Here is a 20,914-nt window from a genome sequence, read left to right as displayed (position 1 = left end):
ATTTAATGTAGTAGAACCTGCTGAAGAAAAACACTCCTAGATACTGTATATTCTTCTGCAGCTGCCTGTCCTATCAACATATATTGGTAGAACCTATGCTTCACTGTTAACGGCTTATGTTTATAAAGCACCACACTCGTAGTAGTGTGCAGAGTTCAGGCATACTTCCACTCTGTTGATTTCTCCCTGACAATTTCGAGTGAGTTTTACATGTAACATAAACTTATGATGATTGGGTTAAAGAGTCACCACTGTGTAACTCATTCTTATCCAATTGTACTAATTGTATGTAGGGCAATATTAAACTAGGGTCACAGTGTTTTCTTGTAGATAAAATCTGTTTTCCAGCCAACTGATGGAGATTTGAGATTGTTTGCCTGACAAGTAGTTTCCTCCCTTCGTTAATGTATGAGTTTCCACAGACAGATCTTCAATTTTGATGCAGAAACATACATTGTATAGTCCAAGTTTTGCTATGGCCTATGGGCAGACAATTTCTGCTTCAACTAATTTTTACTTTCATATTTGTGGAATTTTAACCAATAGTAGTAGCATACATGTGGATAGTCCAAAGCATAATTGTGTACAATCAGGTGGTGTTATGAAATTACCTGCACACTGACTGCTAGCAGTAGGCAGTCTCTGTAAGCGGTTAAGCACTGTCTACTTCGGGAAGACATCTGTAGACAGTCTCACAAGCAGAGCATGTTATTTCTTTTTGGCAAACACAGCTCTGTCTGTATTTGCTTTGTCGACAGGCAAAATTATCAAATGCAGAGCATTGTCTTTCCTGAAGAAGAGATTCACCATTACCAGGAGCATGAAAACGTGATGTACACTTGTCCAGTATGTGAAACGATTGAATTGCTTTGGAAAAAGTGGCATGAAGACAACTAAGGGCTTGCGCTTGCTTGAATTTCTGAAGATCCTATTCTGCTTCTACACCTGATTGTGTTGATAATGTACAGTACAGATGGTTTTCCAGATTTTTTTTCCTGTGAGAGCATCTCCAACAGTTTGGCAAAAACTGTTTGGCAAATCTTGACTTTTGGCAAGTTGATAAAAAGGATGACAAGTCAAATATTTGATGATCTCCAATAGTTTGCCAAAATGACTTAACAAACATAAAAAAACGGGCCCACAATTACCTATTTGCAACCGACGGACTCTCCTTCTCCCTTCCACCGGATCGCGCAAGAAGACCGGTGGAAACCCTCTTGTGCGCTAATAGAAAGTTTCTTGTATACCGGTGGAAAGTAAAGTTTCCTGAGCGCTAGTAGAAAGTTTTCTGTAGACCGGTGGAAAACCTCTTGTGTGCTAATAAAAAGTTTCTTGTATACCGGTGGAAAGTTTATTGTTTACCAGTGGAAAGTTTCCTGTGCACCAGTGGAAAGTTTCCCTGTGCGGTGGGGCACACCTTCAGATCGAGATCTCCGGCTGGAGCACCTGGTCTCGCGACGGTCCTTCAAACGACGCCGGTCTGGGAGGAACAACGAGGGCGACCTGAAAGACGACGAGCCAAAAGTTTCACTTGCCGCGCGGGAAAGGGAAAGAAGAAGAGGGATCGCGCGTTGCCAAGCGAGTCTGCGCGGCGGATAGCTACGAGCGCGGCTCATGAATTTGCCAAGCGTGTCAATTTGCCAAATGTGTTTGCCAAACTGTTGGAGATGCATTTTTGCCCCTTTTGCCAATTTTTCAAGGATGCCAAGTGTTTTTGGCCATGGAGATGCTCTATTTTCAAAGTGGACAATGCATAGCAATCGTAATATAAAAAGCTTCACAGAAGGTGAGGTCAGACGAATAACAGACAACTACAGGACCATTATCGGGAGAGGTGCATTTGGAGAAGTTTACAAAGGAGTCCTCGATGACACAAGTATGGTAGCCGTGAAGAGGTTAATCCACAACGTGAAAGAAAACTTTGATAAAGAACTGGCCGTCCATCGTGAAATCAACCACAAGAACGTAGTCAGACTCATTGGTTATTGTGTTGGGGAAAATGCCCTAATGATGGTTACCGAGTATGTGCCTAACGGAAATCTGACTGCCATTCTTCACCGTGATAACACTCCCATCCCGTTGGATATACGACTTAGAATTGCAACACAGTGTGCAGAAGCATTGGCATGCATGCATTCTTACAAGCATACTCAAGTCATTCATGGGGACATCAAACCTGATAATATACTGCTAGATTATGACCTGAATGCAAAGGTATCAGACTTTGGAATATCAAGGCTGGTGAACACAGACATGACGCTGTACACAGGCAATGTAGTGGGCAGCATAGGTTACATAGACCCATTGTTTACCAAGGATGGATGTGTCACTGCCAAGAGTGATGTTTATAGTTTTGGAGTTGTCCTCTTGGAATTATTAACTAGGAAGAAGGCAACACCAACGAATGGACAAGTAAGCGTTGTTGCTGCATTTTCTGAAGCTCTTGAAAGTGGCCGGATCAGAGAGGCGAGAAAATTTCTTGACTCCGAATTAGATCCTTCAAGAAACAAGAATATTCTTGATGAGTTGGGAAAGCTGGCAGCTGAGTGCCTGAAGATGAAAAGGGATAAACGTCCTGAGATGAAACATGTGGCAGAACGTCTTAGCAAATCAATGAAAGCTTCACTTGAGGGAAAGCTGCGAAAGCACCTGTGCCGCCGCTTCTCATATGCAGAGATGGTGGCCGCAACAAGGAACTTTGATGAGTCGCTTCTTCTTGGTCAGGGTGGTGTCGGTAGATTTTACCGTGGAGTGATCGATGGTGGAGCAACCATGGTGGCTGTAGAGCGTTCGTGGCATGGATACGAATGCAATGAATATGGAGATTTGTTTCGTTCTTTTGTAGAAAGGAGGTCGAAGCTCAACCACATCAACATTGTGCCCCTTATTGGTTACTGTGATGAGAGGGGCGAGAGGATACTGGTGTACACCTACATTGATCATGGAAACCTACATGAGCACCTCTTCCAGACCCAGAACCCACTTACCTGGAAGCAACGTCTAGAGATCTGTATCGGTGTAGCCCGTGGCCTGCACTATCTCCAAACAGGTGCCAAACACCAAGGCCCTATTTGGTTTGCTCCTGGGCGGAGCTGCCTGAACCTGCCAGGGCTCCAGGTGAGCTGCCTAACAGAATTCGAAGCAAACACACCCCAACTCATCCACCATAACCTGAGGGTGAACATTCTTTTGGATAAGGAGGAATTGGTGCCCAAAATTTTAGCTAACAAAACGGCTGATCCTGGCTTGGATGAATTATTGGGCTGTGGCACCAGCAACAGCATGGGCAATCATGATTTCATTCCCGGTGATATTGCCGACTGGTTAACTGAGAAATTGGGTGTCTATTCTTTTGGTGCCGTTTTGCTTGAGGTCCTATGTGCTCGTCCACATTTTGACCTTAGAGATCCAGAGGAAAAGGTTAATTTGCAAGTTTGGGCGCGGCGTTGCAAGAGGGATTTTAATTGGATTGACCCCTATCTAAAGGGGAAAATTAATCCACAGTGTTACAACAGGTTCCTCGAAATTGTTGACAAGTGTCTTGCTCGTCGTTGTTTTGACCGTCCATCGTTGCAAGACGTGGTTTTGGACCTGGAGTCTGCCCTTCAATTGCAGGTGAGTGCAGAGGTGAGCAGAAGCTAGTAGTCTCTGTAAGCACTGTCTACTTCGGGAAAACATCTGGATCGTTGGAAGTGCTATGTACTAGAGCTGTGCTATTAATCAGCATTCTTTCTGGCAGAAACCATTGCTCTGTTGACAGGCAAAATATTATCAGGTTCCATTATTATGTTACATTGCTTCTCTGCTGTTAAGTACTCTAGCCCTCCAGGTAGCATGCTGATCACTGTATCACTGCAAAACAGTTGTAATCCAGATTGATGTTTCTGCAATTCTGCTATTGTCAAATATTCAATACTGACAGACAGTTTCAGGTCGTGTCTATACTGATTAGTTGCTCTGGTGCTTGAGAGTTCAAATTATTAGTTGAAAAAAAACATATAAAAACACATAATCAAATGCAAAGCAAAGAGAATTAAACCAGCTGCCTAAGTCATGGCTGAAAGTATTGTTCGCTGATTTATCGTGAGAGAAAAACACTGTTGGCTGGCAGAAAAAATACGAGACAAGCTAACGGCAAAATGTTCTACTACTAATGGTTCTCTGCTATGGTCAAATAACCAATACTGTCAGACAGTAGCAAAATTTGTTCAGATCGTGCCTATACTGTGAACCAGTTACTCGAATGCCTGAGATTTCAGATTAATAATCGATATATAAAAACACATAATTAATCAAATGCAGAGCAGTCCCAAATCAAAAACTTTCTAACAACAATTTGTACAAATTAGCAGTTGGACACTGCATGGCTGCAGTGCCAACTACACTAAGCCTATACACTAGAAAAGTACTGTAGAAAACTAGGTAGTAGCACGCATGTGGATAGTTCAAAGCATAACTGTGTACAAGCATGTGGTGTTATATGAAATTACCTGCACACTGACTGCTAGTAATAGGCAGTCCACTTCGGGAAGACATCTGCATGTTCTTCTTTCTGGCAAACAGCTCTTCTGATCACATTTGTTTCTGGCAAACTGCTACCGACAGGCAAAATTATGAGGTCCCGTTATATTACATTGTTTCTCTGCTGTCATAAGTACTCCAGGCGACAAGCTGATCACTGAATCACGGCAAACCAGTTCTTCTGATTGATTAATGTTTCTGCTATGGTCAAATAACCAATACTGTCAGACAGTACTTAGTAGCAAAATTTGTTCAGGTCGTGCCTATACTGAACCAGTTCCTCGAATGCTTGAGAGTGCAGATTAATAATCGTTATATAAAAACACATAATCAATCAAATGCAGAGCAGTCTCAAATCAAAAACTTTCTAACAGCAATTTGTACAAATTAGCAGTTGGACAATGCATGGCTGCAATGCCAACTACACTAAGCCTATACACTAGAAAAGTACTTTAGAAAACTAGGCTAGGTCTACGATGGTTCCTGCGTGCACGAGCACATCGACGTTCATGAAGAAGCTATTCAGCATTGCCAGGAGTACGTCGGTGGTTAGCAGGCTGTCAGAGCCGGCGCAGTGCGCGTGGCCGGCGGCGCGCTCCACGCCGAGCGCGGCGGCCACCTGCTCCAGCCCCCCGCGCATGGCGCAGCACCTGGCGAGGTGCTTCACGTCGAGCACATTGGGGCCGAACAGCTGACGGACCAGGGCGAGGAACCCGTCCAGCGTGGCCGGCAGCGGCTGGCCGCCGGTGAGCACCTTGGCGAGATACGCGAAGTCGTAGGAGCCCGAGAACGCGGTCCAGGTGAGCTGCCCGCAGGCGAGGCCGCTGCGGTGGAACCCGACGGCGAAGGCGTCCGGGTCGATGCCGAACTCGTTCATGGTGGCGAAGTGCATCCCCTGCGCGCGGAGCAAGGCGAGGGACGCCGGCGCATACGGGTGGCGCGCGGGGTCGAAGCCCCGGAGGTTGAACTGCCACGCGACGGGGAAGCGTCCGGCGGGGCCCGACAGCGCGATCCCGACCTGGAGCAGCTTGAGGTCGTCCACGTTCTTCTTCACCAGCGCGTAGCTCTCCCGCGGCCCGCGGAGGTACCGCGGCGTGTCCGAGTCGTGGACCGCGCCGGGGAACTCGGTGTCGACGCACACCCAGGGGTAGTGCGGCAGCACCGCCGTGAGGTTGGAGAGCTCATCGTTGAAGTTGCCGGCCCACACGTCGCGCACCTCGGGGCGCACATCCTTGGTGGCGGCCTCCAAGAACGCGCCGCCGCCGCCGCCGGGCGTGAACACCAGGGGCGCCGGCTGCGGCGGGTACTCCACCATGGTGTACTGTGGAACGATGTGGACGAAGCTACACAGCGGTGGCGGTGGCGGCGGCGGCGGCTGCAGAGGGTGGATGAGGACCGGACCGCCGTCGTGGGAGTACATCGCCGTGGCTTCAAAACCGCCGGTAAGGGTAACCGCGTCTTGGCGAGTTTGCGTTTTGAATCTTGGAACGTGGGGCGTTAATCGTGGCCGTGCCCTGGTTTTATGGTGGCGGCGCAAGATACGGGCGTGCCGACCTCGGATTGTCGAAGCGGACCAGACCGCAGTCCAATTCGACTCGAATTCTGAAACCAGATCGCCATACTCCGATGAACATTCGGAATCCCAATGTATACAATTGATTGATTTACTACTCATGACAGTCAGACTCCGGCCGGGTAAGATTTATTGGACTGTAGGAGTAACAGCAACCGGACTCGTTCTAGGGTTTCCACCCTGCAACGATCACCAATGAGGCAATGACAGTCAAAAGCATGCACGATTTGTAAACCTCAGTCCAGCTAGGATTGCATCAAATTATTGAGTAGGCATCAATCACCAATGCATCATCAGTCATCAATCAAAATTACAAGAGATTATATCTACAGAACAGGCGCCTTGTCATGTTTGCAACAAATTTCGTCTCAGCTAGTTCATTCAATACACGTCTACCATGAGGAGCTCTACGCTGTGTTTTGGTGTTCTCGTGGCACCCAAACCCAATGAAATATACAGATTAACAAATATCAACAGTCTGCCAAAAAGATATGCAGGCATGAGCATCCCAAGAGCTCAATCTTCCAGGATTACTCTGGTCCTCCTGGGCTTGTTATACAAGGTTCGCGCGCTAGCACGAGACTGATCGCCTGATTCACGGCTTGTGAGCGAAAGAGAGTTCATGTCATTGTTTAGTGTTCGGTTTATCAACGATATCTGCCTATGCTCCATCCAAGGTCTCCTTTCCGCAGATTCCACACCATCTTCAACGGAACTCAACCTCTCGTGCACCGACCGACGTGGCCACTCCCTGCTGTTGTCAGCTTGAGATTGCACGCCAGGTGAACTAGATTGATATCTCAATTCCCTTGACCTCCAAGCAGAATTCCTTTCCCTCTCAGCACTTGAGGCAGAGACAGGGCGCTGGCCATGCGGACTTTGAAGCGACAGCACTTCGACTGCAGGGGCTTGTGCATGCCTAGGAGGCTGCTCTCCAAGAATGCCGCTTCCATATTTCCCAGGAGTTGTTCTTCCTTTAGACCTCTTGCCTCTGGATACTTTGCTCAGATTTGTTATTTGGGCGTCAGGTAGCTTGCCCTTGCCTTCATCTGATGATATGCCAGTTTCTTGTACAGCTGTCCCTAGAGGGGCAAGGTTAAGCAGTTCTGGGTCATCTTTAAAATCGAATGGACGCTTTGCTGGATCCATTTTTCTGAATGTAATGGATATCCTGTGTTTCAGAAAGTAGCGCATTCGATTTTTTAATACCAAATAGTTCAATGAATTTTGAAAAACAATATGACAGATGAGTGTAACCTTTTGGTAGGGACTGCTGGAACACAATGCTTTGCTACATCAGCACCATTGCCATTCAGAACAAGCACAGATCTGTGAATTTTCATACATAGTAAGAGAACTGTACAGTTGAACTGATGGCCTAATGATTTAGCAATATGAGTTTTGTGAACTGTACAACTGGAAAACAAGGATACTATTGTGCAAATCATAAATTAAAGATATAAGCAACTCTGATCATTAAATTGAAAGCAAGATACACCAAAATGAACTGCTAAAAACAAAATACGACACGTCACAATAAATCATAGTAAATAGACATTCACAACAAAACTTTTTTTTTTGCAAAAATGTAAAATACAGGGCAAAGGAGACAATTTAAGCAAATCACTGTACGATGCAACAAGCAATCATCTAAAGAATTCAAATGACCCACTAAACAGCCTTGATATTCATATATATATTCACAACTTTGAAATGTCAAGAAACAAAACATTTTTCAAACTATCCATATAGAGTATATAACAATAAAAAAGTGCGACTAGCATAAGAAATCTATTAGCAGGCGGAAAGAATATGACAGAATATGTACCCGACAGGGAGAGGGGTCGCAATTGAACCGGTGAATTCTCCAGGGGCAGAAGCTTTCAGGTTAGATCCAAAAAGAATATTGCATTCGCTGAGGAAAGAAACAGTGCAAAATGGCCTAACAAAATCATGGCTATCTATATGTGGTGGGATGCAATCTCCAGGTTCATATATATTTACAATGCAGCTGTCTGGTACACAAGTTGTAGGCAGAACTTGCCATCGTACCAATCTCTTAATCATAGTCTTAAACAGGTCAGGCATTGGATCAGAAACAATGGTCCGTATGATGCCTGGTGGATTTCCATTCTTATCCTGCCATGATAGATTTTACCATTAGATTTACTGACGGGTGTTCAACAATGCTATTTTTATATGGGGTGTTCAACAATGCTTAAATGTACAAATATAGTTCACAAGATGGAATTTTCAGAGGAAAGTACCGTAGCATAATTGTAACAGCATCCAAATTGGATTGTTACCCGGCCTTTACCACGCATCCATTTTTGGGGTTCTGTATATGTGCGCTCTGTCATGAGAGGAACGCTCGATTTAGACAAACAAAAATAGGAAGCTAAATATAGCAAATGAACAACTGCAAGTTACATGAATAACATTCAACTATCAAGAGAAGAAAACATTATATGAATGTAATACTATATTATACAGTTCAAGATATATGAAGTATAACAGTACCTAAAATTACATCATAATTAAAATACAAATGATTTTTTTTTCAATTTCTGCTTTCTCTAAATTGTTAATTCAGTTAAAAAAAGAAATCATTTGACAAAATTTGACTAATTTAATTAAGACATCCACCCCACAAGGCCACGTAGGAGGAGCTGAAATCAAAATAATATGATTCTGTAAAAGCAAATTTGTATAAACCACCAGCTTGACTTGGTCACTGTGAACTTCTCAAAGCTTTCAATGCATACAGTAAAATTGTGATTACCTATTATAGTGTTCATGGTGAATGCGTGGACTGGAGTCACAAAAGTCATATTCATTCTATAGTATTATTATGCAGGCTAGCATTGTAGTAATAAAAGGCAACAATTTGGCTCCACAGAACAAGTTACAATAAAATATGGTGCGAGCAATCAGCCCACAAAACAGGGGTAATGGCAAGTGCATATTCCATTCTACATGTTGCGTTTCTTTATGGTTTCAACAAAAGGAGATCTTATCTGAAATGTGAAGAATCAGGTTCATTTAAGGATTTGTCTTAGCCAAAGTTGAGAACAGCCCATAATACTATTAATATACTTGAAACGTGATAGGAAATTGATCAAGGACCGAAAGAAATGCAGTAAGATGTGCATGTTTGCCTGCTTGCAAATGTTTATGTGAAATACTACAATTAAAAAAAATGTGTGGGCAACACTAAATGATGCTGAGTTAGTAATGCAGGAATGCTAAGGCTTATGATTTATATAGGAACATGTAAATATCGGTGATTCGGTGTAGAAGACTTGTTTGAATGGTTTCTGAGGTGTTCTGAAGGTGTTCAGGTCTGTCCCCAATGGCCAACGCCACACGACACTACCAGGTCCTATTACGCTTGTTGGCCATGGTTCTTAAAGCGTTGCGGCAAGGCATGGTGAACCACCACCCTCTTATCACCATTCACCAGTGGGCAAGACAGATCACCATAATTACAGATAAAGCAGAGAAGGAAAATAAGCCATTCACTCAATGGGCTATAGCCACAACAACAAATGAGCCCCCACTAGCAAATTAAAGCCCAACCCAAAGCCACCGGCTCCACTCTGGCTTCCACTTCAGGTATACGGTGCCTCCCGAGTCTGCTCCCCTTCTGTGCCGCTCTCCAGTCCCCCGATGCCACCACCCAGCAAGAGCAGTGATGAACCCGCCACCCCCAAGTGCTTCCACGGGCCATGAATCACCCCCTCCCCACTAGCCAAATGGAGCCTTGCTGCTGCCCCCTTCCAGATCACCACTGCCATAGTTGAGCAGGGGCAGATCTGCACTGGCCATCATCCTGGAGCCAGGGGGGGTGTGCCATCCATTGCACCAGAGCCTACGAGGATGAAGAAAGCAGGAGACAGGGCTGTGCCGCCCACTGTTCTCGTCCTGCTTTTCCATCCTTCCTCATGGCCCCTCCTCCCCTCCTCTTTTCCTCCCCTCTTTTTGCTGGGCATCAGCAGTGCCTTGACCACAACAAGCGCCTTGTTGCATAGGCAATGCTTAAAATCCATGCTTTCGGCTAGCGGTCACAAGACCCCACATCTAAAAAACCATGTTCATGTGTGTAATAAAACTAATGGGCATTTGACATTCAATAATAAAAATGTCTTTCCTATATTACTACCAGCTATAGGTTTGTCGACAGCAATCATACTAGAGGGGATAGTTCTGGTACTACAGAGTTGACCTCATATGGTAACATATAATTGTGGCACTTTGAATTTGATTGTCATTTGTCCTGAGGTAAAGTTGAATTTATCCAAACATTCCTCCGATGCCTAGTCATTATTATTATGAAAATGCTGTGAATTCAACCCCAACTTCTGGACAGGGCACATCATGAGTCATGGCCATTAAAAATCAGTGAGTGAGAGACTCACCTCCGAGCTCCCCACGCTGCCCTCTCGCCTGGAGGTCATACACGCATTGGACAATCCGCCGCTGCTCAGCTGCGCTGAACACGCCGGCATGAAGCTCAAGGCCAGCGAGGATGTTGACGAGCTGGCCATGAACTCTCTCGTAGCACCTGAAATCCTTGTTGCGCACGATGCTACTGAGCCTCCTCTGTTCCCGCTGCTCCCTCGTGGGCTGCACCTTGGGCCTCCCCGCCTCGGCCCCCTCGTCCCCATCCTCGGCAGCCGCGGCCGCCGCGTCGTCCTCCGCCGCCGCGGCGAGCTCGTCCTCCTGCGCCATGTCCGCCCACGACATCCTCGGCTTCTCAGCCGGCGCCGGCGCCGGCGCGGGTGGGGGCGGATCCGAATCCCAACCGCTCGGCTCGAAAGGAAGGTTCTGCTGGAGCGCCGGATCCGAGTCCCACCCTGACGGCTCAATCTGATCGACCGGCTGCCGCGGCGACGGCGGCGGCGGCGACTCCTCTGCTGCGCAGGTTGGTTGGTTGGATGGAAGTCAGGCACAAGAACTGACCGAGAGACCCTAGTAGCACAAGCGTACGGCCGCACATACGGCGGACGGGGAGACGGCGGTTACCTCGGGGGAGCAGGGAGTCGACGCGGCCGCGGAGCGAGGAGACGCAGGAAGGGCAGAGGCCGGCGGAGAGGAAGGGGAGCCAGGTGGTGAGGAACTCCCCCGCGATGGCGAGCTCCTCGGCCGTGTACCCCTGCACGAGCGCCATCGGGTCGGCGGCTCCGGCGCTGTCGCCGCCGCCGCCTCCGGAGGAAGAGGAGGAGGGCGCCATGGCCATCGCCCCGCCGCCGGAGAGTGAGAACCGCGGGTTCTGTAGTCTCTGACGCGTGGGCCCTTCTCTCGCCGCCGCCTCGCTGGCTTCCGATTTGATTCGATTCGACGACGCCTCTCTTCGCCTTTCGGGAAAGGTTTTTGGGTGCTCTTTCGATTTTCCGGGGGAAGGATAGCTGGCGTTTTTTTTGCCGTACGGAGGTTCGGTGACCGGCGCTGGGCTCTGGCTGGCGTGTGGGACCCAGCAAATCCTGGCCGTCGCTCGTAGGATGGGTGGCTTTGATTGAGTGACGAAAAAGAGGAAACGGGCGTCGGGGCGTGGCGGGCTGACGGTTGGTGTGCTTGCTTCGTGGGCTGGACCCGTCCCGGGCTTCAAGGCCCAGGTAGAGAGGCGTTTTCTCTTCGAAAATTTCAAATATTGTAAGATGGAAAGTTTGAATTTTTTTTCTGCGGGTTGTTAGTGTCTACAAACCGGATAGAAACCGCACCAAACACCACATACTCCTCCTTCTGTCCAAAAAATTACACTTTTGGAAAAGTTAATTAAATAAATATTTTAACGTTTGATCAAAATTATATATTTTTTTAGTACCAATGATACTATAAAATAAAATAAGTATCATTAAGTTAATTATGGAATATATTCTTTTAGTAAACTTAGTTATAGACATATATATTACTATAAACATTATCAAATTTAAACTGTCTTTTTAGCGGAAAGGTTGAGCTCTATAATTATAATATAGATGAACATAGGGTTACAAGTATCAACTACTAAGTAGACAACAAAGTCTAGTGCTCTTTTGATCCACACCTTGGAATAGAGATATTTACTAGCATGTTGGCCTAACTCATGAGCAACATTATTATACAATCTATAACAATGGATAAATTCAATCCCCCTAAGCTTATCACCGAGTAACTTAGCCTCTTTCGGTGAAAGTTTGGATCGATCGTTTTCATCCTTGAAAATCTCATAGTTACATTTTTTTTAACTGAGGGACTACCTATCGTAATGTAATTCTAAAAAAAATATTGTAATGTAAGATGAAAATCGCATCAATTCAAAACACCTAAAAAACCGTTGTTTGGCGTTCGATTAAGCGTGATTTTTCGGTTTTGGGGTTTTGGGTTTCGGGGTTTTTTTTGGGTTCTTGCAGCAGTGCAGCACTCGGCGGCGGTCTGGCTTCACGGCGGTGCACAGGCGCAGCGCAAACATTGGCCTGGGCCCTAATTTAGTACTACTTCATAGCACCACTCTGGCCCAACTTGGCCCATACCTCTTCGGTCTCACTCTCAAGTATGGTAGCTTCGGCGGCGCTCCGCCGCCTCCGTTCCTCGCCGCGGCTCCGGCACGCCGCCGCCGCCGCCTACGTATCTTACGGCAGCATGGGTGCCGCGTCCGCCGCCGTGGGGCTCGAGCAGTCGCACGACCCGAACCGCCTCATCGCGGAGCTGGCCGCGGCGGGGCGCGTGTGGGACGCGCGCAAGCTGTTCGACGGGACGCCCGACTGGGACGTGGTGTCCTGGACGGCGCTGGTGTCGGCGTACGCGCGGCGTGGGATGCTGCGGGACGCGCGGGAGCTGTTCGACCGCCCCGACGCGCGCCGGAACGTGGTCACCTGGACGGCGCTCCTCTCGGGCTACGCGCGCGCCCGCCTCGTCGACGAGGCCGAGGCGCTGTTCCAGCGGATGCCCCAGAGGAACGTCGTCTCCTGGAACACGATGCTGGAGGCGTACGCCGCGGCGGGCAGGGTGGGTGATGCCTGTGCGCTGTTTGACCGCATGCCGGTCAGGGATGCCGGCTCGTGGAACATTCTGCTGGCCACGCTGGTGCGATCGGGGAGTGTGGATAAGGCGCGCGAGCTGTTTGGGAGAATGCCGGAGAGGGATGTAATGGCTTGGACGACCATGGTTGATGGTGTTGCGCGGAGCGGTAAGGTTGATGAGGCTCGAGTATTGTTTGATAGCATGCCGGAGAGGAATGTAGTTTCTTGGAATGCCATGATCTCTGGGTACACAAGAAACCACAGGATTGATGAAGCACTGGATTTGTTCATGAAGATGCCTGAGAGGGATATTGCTTCTTGTAACATTATGGTTACTGGTTTTATACAAAACAAAGATCTGAAGAGGGCACGGGAGCTCTTTGATGAGATGCCAGAAAGGAATGTTGTCACTTGGACGACCATGATGAATGGTTACTTGAAAGGCAAGCAGAGTGAGCTGGCACTGGGGTTATTTAGTGGTATGCTAATGGCAGGTACCAGACCAAACCAAGTGACATTTTTGGGTGCACTTGATGCATGCAGCGATCTCGCGGCACTCTGTGAAGGGAAGCAGGTGCATCAAATGATATGCAAAACAACATTTCAGTTTGATGCTTTTGTCGAGTCTGCCCTGATGAATGTATATGCGAAGTGTGGTGAAATTGGGTTGGCAAGAAAGTTGTTTGATCTTTCAAGGGAGAAGGACTTGATATCTTGGAATGGAATCATTGCAGCGTATGCGCACCATGGTGTTGGCATAGAAGCAATCCTCTTGTATGAAAAGATGCAAGAAAATGGATATAGGCCTAATGATGTCACCTATGTGGTGTTGCTCTCAGCATGTAGCCACTCTGGGTTGGTTGACGAAGGGCTTAAGATCTTTGAATCCATGGTAAATGATAGGTCAATTGCAGTGCGCGACGAACATTATACTTGCTTGATTGATCTCTGTAGCCGAGCAGGACGACTTGATGATGCCAAAAGATTAATTCACTATCTTAAGATTAAGCCTGCATCAGGTTCTGTCTGGAGTGCCCTTCTAGGTGGGTGTAATGCACATGGAAATGAGAGCATTGGCAATTTGGCAGCTAGAAATCTCTTACAAGCAGAACCTGATAACGCTGGAACCTATACTCTCCTATCCAATATCTATGCTTCAGCTGGTAAGTGGAAAGAAGCAGCAGAAATTAGGTCAGAAATGAATAATCGAGGACTAAAGAAACAACCTGGTTGTAGTTGGATAGAGGTGGCAAATAAGGTTCATGTGTTTGTAGCACGTGATAAGTCCCACAGTGAATCTGACTTGATCTATGGTCTGCTGCAAAATATCCATCACATGATGAGGATTGTTGGAACTGTCCCCAGTGACCTTGTGCATGTTGATGAGGATGTAGTGTCGATTTAGTTATAAGCTGAAGCATTCCATTTCAACTGTATGGATTCAGTCAAACAAAGTAACCTCCAGCATTCAATTTAAGGGCAACCCTACAAAAACATCAGGTAGCAGTTCCGCTTACATCCCTTTGAGGATACAAGTACAGTGCTTTTATTCGCCATAAAAAAAGTACAGTGATTTATGCTATTATGTTTCCTCTATTTCCTGTTTGCACTTATATGAACTGAAGTGCAAGCCATTCCTCCTGCAATTGATTGGCAATTTGCCAGAGGGGATTTCTTGACACCAACACTAGCTGCAAAGCTGAATGCATATGCTGCTGAGCTCTGCCCTGCAAATATACAAAACAGAATTAGCTCCAAGATTGATGAGATCTCAAAGAAAGGATGGCTCATTTTGAGGAAAATTTAGTTTATACTAGCTCCTGGACTCAGATCGATTATCGCAATGTAGAAACAAGAGAGGTGCATGATTTTGCAGAAAAAAAACTAGGAATAGTTCAGTTTTCACCATTGTCATGATGGCCTCAGTCATCCTTTCTTAACTTTGCTCACAAAGATTATATAATTGTTCATAGCATAGCATCTTCATTGACGATGTATTATTGACGCTGTGTCTTACCCCATATGTAATCCAAATTCATGGTTCAAGCTGAGTAGTTTGTTGTAATTCTCGTGGTTCATTTGTGAAAATATAGGTATTTGACTCTTATTTGGCAGAGCTTGTAATGGTCACGTGCATGTGAATGTGACCCTGAAAATTTGGTTATATTGATTGGGGTGTATCAGTTTGTCTCTAGAAACAATAGTGGATATAATGATGTGACTGACTGCAGAAAAACAAGCAATTGGTATTATTTGTTAACATTAAAAATTATGCGTGCACTTTTCCTAAAAAGCTGATTACTGAAAAAAAAAACTCTCATCTTTCCCGACTTTGCATGAACTAAGGACTAAGGCGACCATGAAAATTTGATTTTATTGAAAAAACCTTTGCCAAACTACCTTAGTCCAAGCATTATGTAGACAAGTATGAATCTGTATGTCCTAGGTTATTAGGTTAAACTAATATGGCATCACACCTTCCATTTTTTGCATGGTAATTATGAATCCCATAACCTGCTTATGAAACTGTCATATATACACTTAAAAACGAGTAGCATATGGTTTCCTCTGACTTGTGGAAGATTTTTTCTTAAAAAAAATACTCACGGGTTTGCCCCATTCTGATGGCAGATCTAGCAGGAAGCAACATCAGTATAGGCGCATAAGATTTTTTCTTAAAAAAAATACTCACGGGTTTGCCCCATTCTGATGGCAGATCTAGCAGGAAGCAACATCAGTATAGGCGCATGGGATATTTTTATTTTAACCCCAAAAATACTACTCTCTCCATTTCAAATTATAAGATATATTGGTTTTTTATATACATTGCTTTTATCATATATCTAAACATAGTGTACATCTAAGTGTATAATAAAAAAACTATGTATTTAGAAAACCTAAAACATCTTATAATTTAGAATAGAGAGAGTAAACTCTAATAAAAGCACATACCATTTTTTTCAAAAATTAGCTCTTTTTCGTTATGTTAAAAGGCATGGCACGATAATTGCCAATGATACGGTCACACCACGTTCATTGGCAACTCAATGAACACGTTTCAACAAGAAGTTATTTAGGTGCTAAATACTCAACCAAAGGTTTAGACAAGAAGGGTTAAAAGGAAATAAACTCCCTATTGCTTGTATAGGATGGTAAGTTTTGGATTCCACAAGTCATTCATTTTTCGTGTTGGCACTCGGCCATAAGAGCACTCACAATGCAGACTCTATCATAGAGTCTAAAGTTATTTATTACCTCGAAGAATGTAAACTTAGAGTCTAAATAAGACTTGGAGTCTTATTTTTTCTACCTCTTTCTTCAATAAATATGCTGCCACATCAGCAAAATATCATATATAATATGTAATTAATTGTTTTAGACTCTGTGATAGAGTCTTGTATTGTGAGTGCCCTAAATACTCTCTCTGCTTCGTAATTTGAACTTCAACTTGTTTGAGGAACTAATGCTCTCTTTAGTCTCAAGCCTAAATATGGTCAAGACTAAAGCCAAAAACCGAAAGTCTTAACTACTTGTGGTCCTCAAATAGAACACCAAAGTTTTAACAAAGAAAGATCAAAAGGAATTAAACTTCCCGTTGATGTAGTGTAGTGTAGGTGGGATAGGAAATAGGGATTGGGGAGAGAGCGAGGAGCGTGTATTTGAAGCCTAAACAAACCGCACACATGCGTATTTCATATAAAAATGTGTTGCATGTGATGCCTAAGCCCGAACGTAAGAATTGCTTGGGGGTGGTCTCTGGTATCCATGCCTTGTCGTCATGGGCAAAGCTTAGGATGCATCATATGAATGATGGTTTCTTTATGGATAAATTTTAAATGCTAAAAATGCTTACATGTGTTAACAGAGGGAATAATTCTATACATATTGGCTCAAGAATAACCATACATCACAAACAAAAACTATCAACCACTTGTGACAGATATAGTCATCTCATTGACACACTGCATGACACAGTAGTAGCAGTAGTGGATGCCTCTTCGTTTCCTACCCGTACATTGAAATATGCTGGGTGGTTCGGCTTAGCCAGGATCTGAGTCTTGCTACTTAGCATTACAACAACATCTAGCATGGTTGGCCGATCAACTGCATTCTCTTGTACACAAAGCAATCCAATGTTCATGCACCTCATTATCATTTCATCTGAATGATGCATGGATAACAATGAAGTATCAACAAGTTCCTTCCATCTTCCCTCTTCATACAGCTGCCATGTCTGTTTGGAATTTCATCATACAATAATTAATGTAGATACATACCAATCTAACAAAATAATTTTCCATGTATGTAAACCGATAAACTTACATATCCAAGGATATTGATGAAATCTCCACAATCATGGATACCAGAATTCCTTTTTCCGCTAATGATCTCAAGAATGAGAACACCAAAGCTGAACACATCGGATTTGATAGAGAAGAGGCCCTCGGAGGCATACTCTGGAGCCATATAGCCACTAAAATGATACGTAAAGGTCAAATTGTTTATATGTCTGATTTGTATAAATGTCCATATATAAATGGAACATTTTTTGTGATACTTACTATGTACCAACCACTCTCCTTGTAGTGCTTCCTTCATTGTTATTTGAGCTAAATATTTTTGCTAGCCCGAAATCTGAAATTTTAGGATTCATTTCACTGTCCAAGAGAATGTTGCTTGGTTTAAGATCTCGATGTATGACACGCAATCGGGAGTGCTTATGTAGGTACAGAAGTCCTTCTGCTGTTCCTTCAATTATTGCTAGACGTTTGTTCCAATCCAGTAATAATTTTCTATCTTCATCTATATATTAGTTAAATGTTAGTATAACAGGAAACCCCTTGACAAACAATAAATTGGAAACAATATACTTAGAAATATATAGAGAGTGAACTATGCTCAGCTGCTAGAAACAACATACTGAGGAAGCTTTCATTCATTTTGGAACATCGATATGATAATCAATATAAAATCTTTATAAATCAATATAAAACCTAAATTAGAAGCTACAATACATACCAAAGATAAAGAAATCCAAGCTTTTGTTTGGTAAGTATTCATAGACCAAAATTTTCTCTTCTTCCTGTAAGCAACATCCCAAGAGCCTAACCAAATTTGTGTGTTGGAGTTTTGCTATGAGTTGTACTTCATTTTTGAACTCTATAAAACCTTGTCCTGAATGTGAAGCAAGTCTTTTAACTGCTACCTCTACTCCCTCAGGAAACTGACCCTGTGAAGAGAAAATATTCAGAAGTTCTTCAGTGGTATTTTGCTGCGCTGAGCTGTTTTATGATACACAAGTCACAGTTCCAATATAACTAGTGAAAAAAAGCTAAATGAAGTTCCCAATAACTTTCAGTGTTGCATATACTTACCTTATAGACGGGGCCAAACCCACCTTCCCCAAGTTTATTTTCTTCAGAAAAGTTACCTGTGGCCTCTAATATCTGATGAAAGTCAAAAACCGAAAACTCGGAGAGGTCCGCTTCCATTTCCCAATCTGGTTCATCTCCTCCTCGCAATTTGTTATCCCATGGCTTTCGTCGTAATCTTGGTCTGCCTGCATAATAACAGACATTGATGCAATGAATTTGATCTCTTTGTTAAATGCATTTTAGTGGAGTAGGGGAGTATATGCGATGAACATACCATGGGATTGTAAGAATTATACGACGACAGAGATGTCTTAATAATTAATCAAAACCAACCCACCTTTTATGTACCTTCTGCTTCGCCAACGACAGTAAAAGATGAAGCAGAGTGCTACTACCGCTAGAGGAGGTGCTGCAGACACGGCAATTACCCAGGGCTTCATCCCTGCAGGTCTTAGACAAATACACATGCATGATTGCGTGAACACTACTGAACAATCAAATCAAAGTCATAATATAATTGACACTCCAATATATAAATAAAGCGTCAGATCATCAGCAAGTACTAATTAATCTTCACACTGAGCATTCTAGACAGAAATGAAAATAACTAAAAAAACAGAGTTTTAATAAATCTCTCGCTATGTTCGAATATAGTTGTTTGTATTAGGTTAAGGTATTTCCTCCTACGTATAATTTAGCCGGTGTTGTTTTTTTAATAAGGGAACAATTTCCATCCTCTACCATTCAGGATGGTACATAGCTGAATTAGCCAGTGTTAACTGCAATATCTTTAGTCTGCTATTAGTTGTTTGAGGAGGAAAATGGCTAAATGTCTTTGTCCGTCATTTAAAATGCTGCTAAAAAAAACTTCACCACATACTCTTATTTGTTGTCGGAGCCGGAAATGGTGACGCCGGAGGGCCTGACGACGACGACGACGGCGTGATGCGCGTCGTGGCTGCGCCTTCGTAGAACATCATATTCTCGAACCTGAAGTTACACCGCAGCACGAGGACCCGTCCGCCCAGGCGCACGGACGTTGTGGCGTTGATCACGCCGACGATCCGCTGGAGGCAAGCGAGGCAGTCGCCGGCGGACAGGTCGGGCGTGCACTGAGCTAAGGAGTAGAGCGTGGGGATGGAGCTGCTAGAGGCGTCCATGAAGGCGGTGGCGAACCTCCTCGGACTGGCGGCCGCCACCTGAGCGGTCTGCGTGAGCAGATCGTTGACGTCGGCGGCGACCACGGTGGCGTCGCCGGTGATGCTCGTCGGGTTCCAGTACTGGAACAGCGTGCTCATGTCTCGGGTGATGTTGTTGGCTGGGACGAGGATGTTGCTGCTCGAGAAGCCGACGAGGCAGTCGTCGTCGTAAACGCTGGCGGCCTTGGCGTAGGGGCACATCTTGTGCGCGTACGCAAACGAGTTGTTGACGCAGGCGGCGCACCCGGTGAGGTTGCTGCTGGTGATGTCGCCGCGGCAGAGCGCGAGCGCGTAGACAACGTCGGGGGCTTTGCCGGCGGTGGCGTTGGCGAAGAGTTGAGCTTGAGAGGAGGAAGAGATGTTGGTTGAGAGGGCGGCGACGAGGGAGGCAAGGTTGGACTGGTAGGTGCCGTTGGCCGTGTAGTTGCCGGCGTTGCCGCAGACCTGCCCTATTGCCGTTGCTGACGGCAGCACGAGGAGGAAGGTAAGGACGATGATGAGCAGGACGCCCGCCATTGTTAGGCAGGCTACCCGCCGGCGCCGACCGATGGGCACGCTAGCTAGTTGCCTTGCCTGGCGCCATCTTGTTTTTTTTTTCTTTTTTCTTTCCAGGCCAACGGCTGTGGGAAAGGAGAAGATGGAAAGATATGTTTCAGGTCATCGTCTGCTGCTTTCAACAGGAAGTCAGTCAACACCTTACTTTGAAATTGGAACCATCAGCCACGGCATTTCTCGCAGAAGTCTGTATACAGTATAGCGACTGCAAGAGATGCATGGCTACCATTGCGCCAAATCATTGGCTGCGTCTTCTTCTTCCTCCCGTTTGGTTAGAGACACTCATGGTGGTAGTAGATGGTAGGGACGTGAGGACGTCGATGAGGACGGCGCTGACAGCCAGGAAAACAATGGGACAACTGAGAGAAGAAGATCTAAGGAAGAAAAACGCCGGTGGAGGGAGAAGAAATTATTGTAATGTTACTATATATATCAGAAGTATCAGGACGTGTTGATGTCATTTTGAATTATTGTCTCTGATTTAGTCCCGTTGGTTTCAGCGGGAAGTCAGTCAACGCCTTGCTTTTGCATTTCTCAAATATGTAAAAAAACAAAGGATCCATATATATCCCTGATTTAGTCTTTTAATATTTTATATAAATTCTTCCTTCATCCGTGTTGTTTCAGTCCACACTCACCCCACACCAACCTAATAACTAATGAAACATACAAGCAATAGATATCATTACC

General features: G+C 45.1%; 5 protein-coding genes across 6 annotated transcripts; 2 read left to right on the top strand and 3 right to left on the bottom strand.

The window, feature by feature from the left end:
- Positions 1,750–3,952, top strand: LOC8070704 (probable receptor-like serine/threonine-protein kinase At4g34500). Its single transcript, XM_002437745.2, has 3 exons — positions 1,750–3,615; positions 3,761–3,829; positions 3,923–3,952. Exons 1-3 carry the CDS (start codon positions 1,750–1,752, stop codon positions 3,950–3,952), a joined length of 1,965 nt encoding a protein of 654 aa, XP_002437790.2.
- LOC8068420 (probable CCR4-associated factor 1 homolog 11) lies at positions 4,840–6,220 on the bottom strand. Its single transcript, XM_002436394.2, has one exon. It carries the CDS (start codon positions 6,194–6,196, stop codon positions 4,982–4,984), a length of 1,215 nt encoding a protein of 404 aa, XP_002436439.2. The 5' UTR covers positions 6,197–6,220; the 3' UTR covers positions 4,840–4,981.
- LOC110430888 lies at positions 6,341–11,482 on the bottom strand. Of its 2 annotated transcripts, none has more exons than XM_021449055.1 (6): positions 11,120–11,482; positions 10,513–11,010; positions 8,362–8,447; positions 7,923–8,233; positions 7,352–7,423; positions 6,341–7,265 (listed from the first exon to the last, which is right to left on the bottom strand). In XM_021449055.1, the coding sequence occupies exons 1-6, from the start codon at positions 11,331–11,333 to the stop codon at positions 6,611–6,613; spliced, it is 1,836 nt and encodes a 611-aa protein (XP_021304730.1). In that variant the 5' UTR covers positions 11,334–11,482; the 3' UTR covers positions 6,341–6,610. The 2 variants fall into 2 exon arrangements, with proteins under 2 accessions (XP_021304730.1, XP_021304731.1); XM_021449056.1 differs by having other exon boundaries at positions 10,513–11,007.
- Positions 12,583–15,289, top strand: LOC8070703 (pentatricopeptide repeat-containing protein At2g35030, mitochondrial). The gene is made up of 2 exons (XM_002437744.2): positions 12,583–14,595; positions 14,721–15,289. Exon 1 carries the CDS (start codon positions 12,629–12,631, stop codon positions 14,498–14,500), a length of 1,872 nt encoding a protein of 623 aa, XP_002437789.1. The 5' UTR covers positions 12,583–12,628; the 3' UTR covers positions 14,501–14,595; positions 14,721–15,289.
- On the bottom strand, positions 16,898–20,332 carry LOC110430887 (cysteine-rich receptor-like protein kinase 10). The gene is made up of 7 exons (XM_021449054.1): positions 19,351–20,332; positions 18,808–18,912; positions 18,471–18,655; positions 18,115–18,325; positions 17,658–17,898; positions 17,419–17,569; positions 16,898–17,329 (listed from the first exon to the last, which is right to left on the bottom strand). Exons 1-7 carry the CDS (start codon positions 20,183–20,185, stop codon positions 17,042–17,044), a joined length of 2,016 nt encoding a protein of 671 aa, XP_021304729.1. The 5' UTR covers positions 20,186–20,332; the 3' UTR covers positions 16,898–17,041.

The sequence above is a fragment of the Sorghum bicolor genome, chromosome 10 (assembly GCF_000003195.3).
Source record: "Sorghum bicolor cultivar BTx623 chromosome 10, Sorghum_bicolor_NCBIv3, whole genome shotgun sequence".
Classification (NCBI taxonomy): Eukaryota; Viridiplantae; Streptophyta; class Magnoliopsida; order Poales; family Poaceae; genus Sorghum; species Sorghum bicolor.
The sequence above is the reverse complement of the archived record's forward strand: the minus strand, read 5'-3'. Positions and strand labels throughout refer to the sequence as shown.

What these genes read in the sequence shown, in the direction of transcription:
- LOC110430888 (XM_021449055.1), bottom strand. Translation starts at nt 11,333, where the DNA reads ATGGCCATGGCGCCCTCCTCCTCTTCCTCCGGAGGCGGCGGCGGCGAC. An exon ending in GCAGCGTGGGGAGCTCGGAG is followed by an intron (nt 8,448 to 10,512) that starts GTGAGTCTCTCA and finishes CTCTCATGACAG; the next exon opens with AGCGCACATATACAGAACCC. An exon ending in GCGACCCCTCTCCCTGTCGG is followed by an intron (nt 7,424 to 7,922) that starts GTACATATTCTG and finishes GAAAATTCACAG; the next exon opens with ATCTGTGCTTGTTCTGAATG.
- LOC8070703 (XM_002437744.2), top strand. Translation starts at nt 12,629, where the DNA reads ATGGTAGCTTCGGCGGCGCTCCGCCGCCTCCGTTCCTCGCCGCGGCTC.
- LOC8068420 (XM_002436394.2), bottom strand. Translation starts at nt 6,196, where the DNA reads ATGAGTAGTAAATCAATCAATTGTATACATTGGGATTCCGAATGTTCA.
- LOC8070704 (XM_002437745.2), top strand. Translation starts at nt 1,750, where the DNA reads ATGCATAGCAATCGTAATATAAAAAGCTTCACAGAAGGTGAGGTCAGA. An exon ending in AGTCTGCCCTTCAATTGCAG is followed by an intron (nt 3,616 to 3,760) that starts GTGAGTGCAGAG and finishes CTCTGTTGACAG; the next exon opens with GCAAAATATTATCAGGTTCC. An exon ending in TAAGTACTCTAGCCCTCCAG is followed by an intron (nt 3,830 to 3,922) that starts GTAGCATGCTGA and finishes CAATACTGACAG; the next exon opens with ACAGTTTCAGGTCGTGTCTA.
- LOC110430887 (XM_021449054.1), bottom strand. Translation starts at nt 20,185, where the DNA reads ATGGCGGGCGTCCTGCTCATCATCGTCCTTACCTTCCTCCTCGTGCTG. An exon ending in GGCTCCGACAACAAATAAGA is followed by an intron (nt 18,913 to 19,350) that starts GTATGTGGTGAA and finishes TAAGACCTGCAG; the next exon opens with GGATGAAGCCCTGGGTAATT. An exon ending in AGGAGAGTGGTTGGTACATA is followed by an intron (nt 17,570 to 17,657) that starts GTAAGTATCACA and finishes GTATCATTTTAG; the next exon opens with TGGCTATATGGCTCCAGAGT.